The sequence below is a fragment of the Sinocyclocheilus anshuiensis genome, unplaced genomic scaffold (genome assembly GCF_001515605.1).
Source record: "Sinocyclocheilus anshuiensis isolate Anshui unplaced genomic scaffold, SAMN03320099.WGS_v1.1 scaffold1980, whole genome shotgun sequence".
Taxonomy (NCBI): domain Eukaryota; kingdom Metazoa; phylum Chordata; class Actinopteri; order Cypriniformes; family Cyprinidae; genus Sinocyclocheilus; species Sinocyclocheilus anshuiensis.
In genome coordinates, this window is record NW_015557235.1 from 523,675 (window position 1) to 527,686 (window position 4,012).

Genomic DNA, 4,012 nt, shown 5'->3' on the forward strand with positions numbered 1-4,012 from the left:
TATATATAACTATTTAAAAAAACTATAGTAATCTACATCTACTGTACATCAGACGATAATATTAACATATAGTCAGATAAGCTGTTTTTTTATTTTTTGGCACAACCTCTGCTCATATGATGGAAAACCAAAGATCACATACATATGGATGTAGAAAAACTCTAGGGAAACGGCTATAACTTTTGGTTACTTGCTTTTAGTTATACTCGTTAGTGGTTGAAATTTATCTAAAACTATAAAGATACCTTCTTCCAAAACACCTGGCAAAGATTAAATGTCTTATCTCATGTGGTCTTTGAAAGTGAATGTCGATATTTCCAATGAACTGTCTTGGGCCAGCAACGTTTCCCCAGCTGTCTCATTATGAAAGGTTATGTATAACACTAATCCTTCATTAATATCACCCGTTGTATGTAGAAACAGGTGGGCAGGTCTTCTGCAATCCTAAATGTCCCCCCTGAGCCAGACGAAACATCTCGTTTTCAGAATTATGTCCGCTAACCGACCGCCCTGACTTAGATGGCTTGCCAGTGCAGAGATTAGATTTGTTGTTGATGTTGGGTGGGAGTTTCCTACCATATTTTGTTAATGATGAAGTGGCATTTCTTTTAGCAGGTAAGTGAATGATCAGTAAAAATTGTTCATGACACTCAATCAGAGTGTTAGTAAGAGCACGGTCATGGAAATTGGTAGACTAATTCATCAAAGTCTGTTCACCATAATCTTCCAGTAAACTTTTCAACGGCCCATTACATAGCATCTAAGGGAAATTTTGGAGTTTTGCTACAGTCTTTGCTTAAAAGGGCTATTGCAAATTTAGTTTTACATGATTGTTTTTCACAGCATGCAAATCTGATTTGTTTTTCAAATGGATTTTTTTGTCTGCAGTAGTGAAATGTGCCACATGTTGTCATAACTGTCACACTTCAGAGGTTACTGACTGGTACTTGAAACCCTCTGCTATGATTTTATTGGTACTGGTGCCATCCATTCGCAACTCGACTCCATGATCTAGCATCATGGTGTCTTTTCACTTCCTGTTCCTACACTTACTTCATGGAGCTCCTCAAACTGCAAACCAAGACCTTTCTTGTGCTCAGATTCACCAAGTTATAGATTGTTTCCAGATGAAGAATGGCTTTTAAATGACCTACATTTACCTACCTGTTTACACTTAATTTTGAATTCCAAATCTTTGTGTTCTTTTAGTATAAATCACGACTTTGTTTTAAGTCTTTTTACTCTGAGAGATCATTTTTGCCATATGTGTGTCAGCTAAAACAGCAAGGCCTGGCATTTTCAACTAAATTAATGAGGAAACAAATGGCAATAAAATCCGAACATCAACAACAGTGCATTTATCAAGAAAAGGGCTTAAATAATGAATCAGCCCTCACTCAGTTTTGCAGGGGAAATGACATGCACATTTTCACCACAGTCCACATTTTTTGGACTTTGCTGGAGGTTCAATTCATCATTCATTGTGTTTTTCACTTTTTGTGTGTGTGTGTGTGTGTGTGTGTGTGTGTGTGTGTTACTTTACTAACAATAACTATGGTATTTTTGCATACATTATGGCTACGATGGTCATTTTTCCATAAGAGAAGTGTGCTGTATTGATTAATTATTGGTTTTGATAGGTAATGCCATGCTGTTGAGAGTGCTGCCATCTGTGTATCCACGACAACCAGAGCCCATCCATCAACACATCCGTGAGCTGACGGCGATGATGTCCCAGTTGGACCAGGCTGGCAGACAGCACCTGCTCAGACTACTGCAGATGATCTCTGACCTTCACCCTCTGGTGAGTGAAAGAGAGACAAATGAGTCAGCGAAAGAATGAACGTGGTGTTTGAGGATGAAGGCTGGTCAAGGTGAGTTATTCTGGGCAACAGAAAAAGAATTTGAAGGGCACCAAGGGAGTGGAGGGGTGGATACATAAATGAGTATGAATTGAATGATTTAGCATTTATTTTAAAGCAGACAGCTGCAGTACAAGGTCAAACATGGTAAAACAGTTTGATGGTTGACACCTCTAGCGATACCATAGTTGAGCATCCGCCAAACGGATGGGGAAATATCAGAAAACACATCCTAAGCTGCTTGCCCCCCCCCCCGGCTCTGAGTGAAGACAGATTTACAGGAAAAGAAAAGGGGAAACCACACTTTTGGCAGAAACAGAACCAGTCATCTGTTTTTTTACATTTTGAAAAGCTTTTAAGGGGGATTGAGGGGTAGCCTGCTGGCAAATAGCAGATGTGTGGAGTCAGAAGAATGCATTGTCATGAGGAGTTAATTTTGCATTGGGCAATAAGCACATGCATGTCACTCATCTCATCAGTGAACACACTGGATGCCTGCATAGTAGTAAGATTAGGAAAGATTATGAGGCATTATTTTACAATAATGTAGCCTATCTGTTGTCATTTCCTTTCATTTACATTTACCGAAATAGGAAATGAGAATTTAATTAAAAATGGTACTATTTTCAAGGATTAATATAGTCATTCCTAAACCAAATCCATCCCAATATTCAGATTAGTGCTTAAAAAAGTGGGATTTTTTATGGCTGATTATTTAAAGGGATAGTTCAACCAAAAATGAAAATTCTGTCATTAATTACTCACCCTCAATGTCGTTCCAAACCCGTACGACCTTCGTTCTTCTTCGGAACACATATTAAGATATTTTTGATGAAATGTGAGAGCTCTCAGACCCTGCATAGACAGCAACGCAACTGTAATGTTCCCAGGTCCAGAAAAGGACATCGGTAAAACTGTCCATGTGACATCAGTGGCTCAACTTCAGTTTTGCGAAGCTACGAGAATACTTTTTGAGCGCAAAGAAAACAAAAATAACATACTTTTTTCAACAATTCTAAAGAAAACAAAAATAACATAATTTTTTCAACAATTCTTCCCTGAGTTACGTCTTCCTCCATTTGATAGAGTATCACAATGCATACGCACGCTTTCCCCTAAGCGTAAATAATGCTGATTACGCAGATTACGTTACGTTCATGGGTACTCTCCAAAATGGCGGAAGACGTAACTCGGGGGAGAAGAATTGTTGAATAAATTGTTATTTTTGTTTTCTTCGCGCTCAAAAAGCTCTGAAGTCGAGCCACTGATGTCACATGGACTGTTTTACCGATGTCCTTACTACGTTTCTGGACCTGGGAACATTAATCAAAAATATCTTAATATGTGTTCTGAAGATGAACGAACGTCTTACGGGTTTGGAACGACATGAGGGTGAGTAATTAATAACAGAATTTTCATTTTGGGGTGAACTAACCCTTTAATTTTATCACTAATCTTAAATATGGTTATAGCCTCGCAGAGTAGCAAAATATTTTTATTTTTACTAAAACTTTATTTCAACCCCTTTATTTTAACATTACGTTTATAATCTATGTGCATATACTTTGAATAAGCACACTAAATTCTGTACTTTCTGGTGACACTCAATTAATAGGCTAACCATGAATTTAAAGAAATACTGATTCTTTATTCTTTATTTGTATTCATGCAGACGTTATATATACAATGTATTTTATCTATTTTATCTGACAATACTTGTCACTGGTCATATTTCAGCTTCAGCAGCTAGGATCCGTTGATGAGCGGTGTGAGCGGTGTGGTCTGCCAACTTGAACAACACTAAACCAGCACCTGCCAGCATAGACTAGCATAGAAATTCATAATAGGCTTTCTTTGTAGATGGATGGATTGACAGATAAACAAATAGACAGGTACACCAATAACTTTCTTTCATAGTACATCAGAAATCACGTGGGAGAGTAGATACCCCAGACTCTCTCTGTCCCAGTGCTGCTAGTTTATACAGCGATTTGGAAGCAAACGGGATTAATTAAGATTAGTCAGTGGTTTTCACATCCTGACAGAGGCTGGGAATCCTGCTTCTCACAGGACGTCCTGTCTGCTGCCCTCCCAGCTACACCAGATCCTCTCTTCGTCCTCTCAACCACTGCCAATTCAAAGGTGACGTG

The 4,012-nt window shown here is 38.4% G+C and overlaps 1 protein-coding gene across 1 annotated transcript in view; it reads left to right on the forward strand.

Moving 5' to 3' along the window:
• The window catches only part of LOC107679005 (ventricular zone-expressed PH domain-containing protein-like), a gene marked incomplete at its 3' end in the record, with an annotated part of 88,786 nt that overhangs the window by 39,944 nt on the left and 44,830 nt on the right, over positions 1–4,012 (forward strand). The window contains exon 5 of the mRNA XM_016474407.1: positions 1,641–1,804. Coding sequence (XP_016329893.1) covers positions 1,641–1,804 — 164 coding nt within the window. The remainder of the gene's footprint in view (positions 1–1,640; positions 1,805–4,012) is intronic.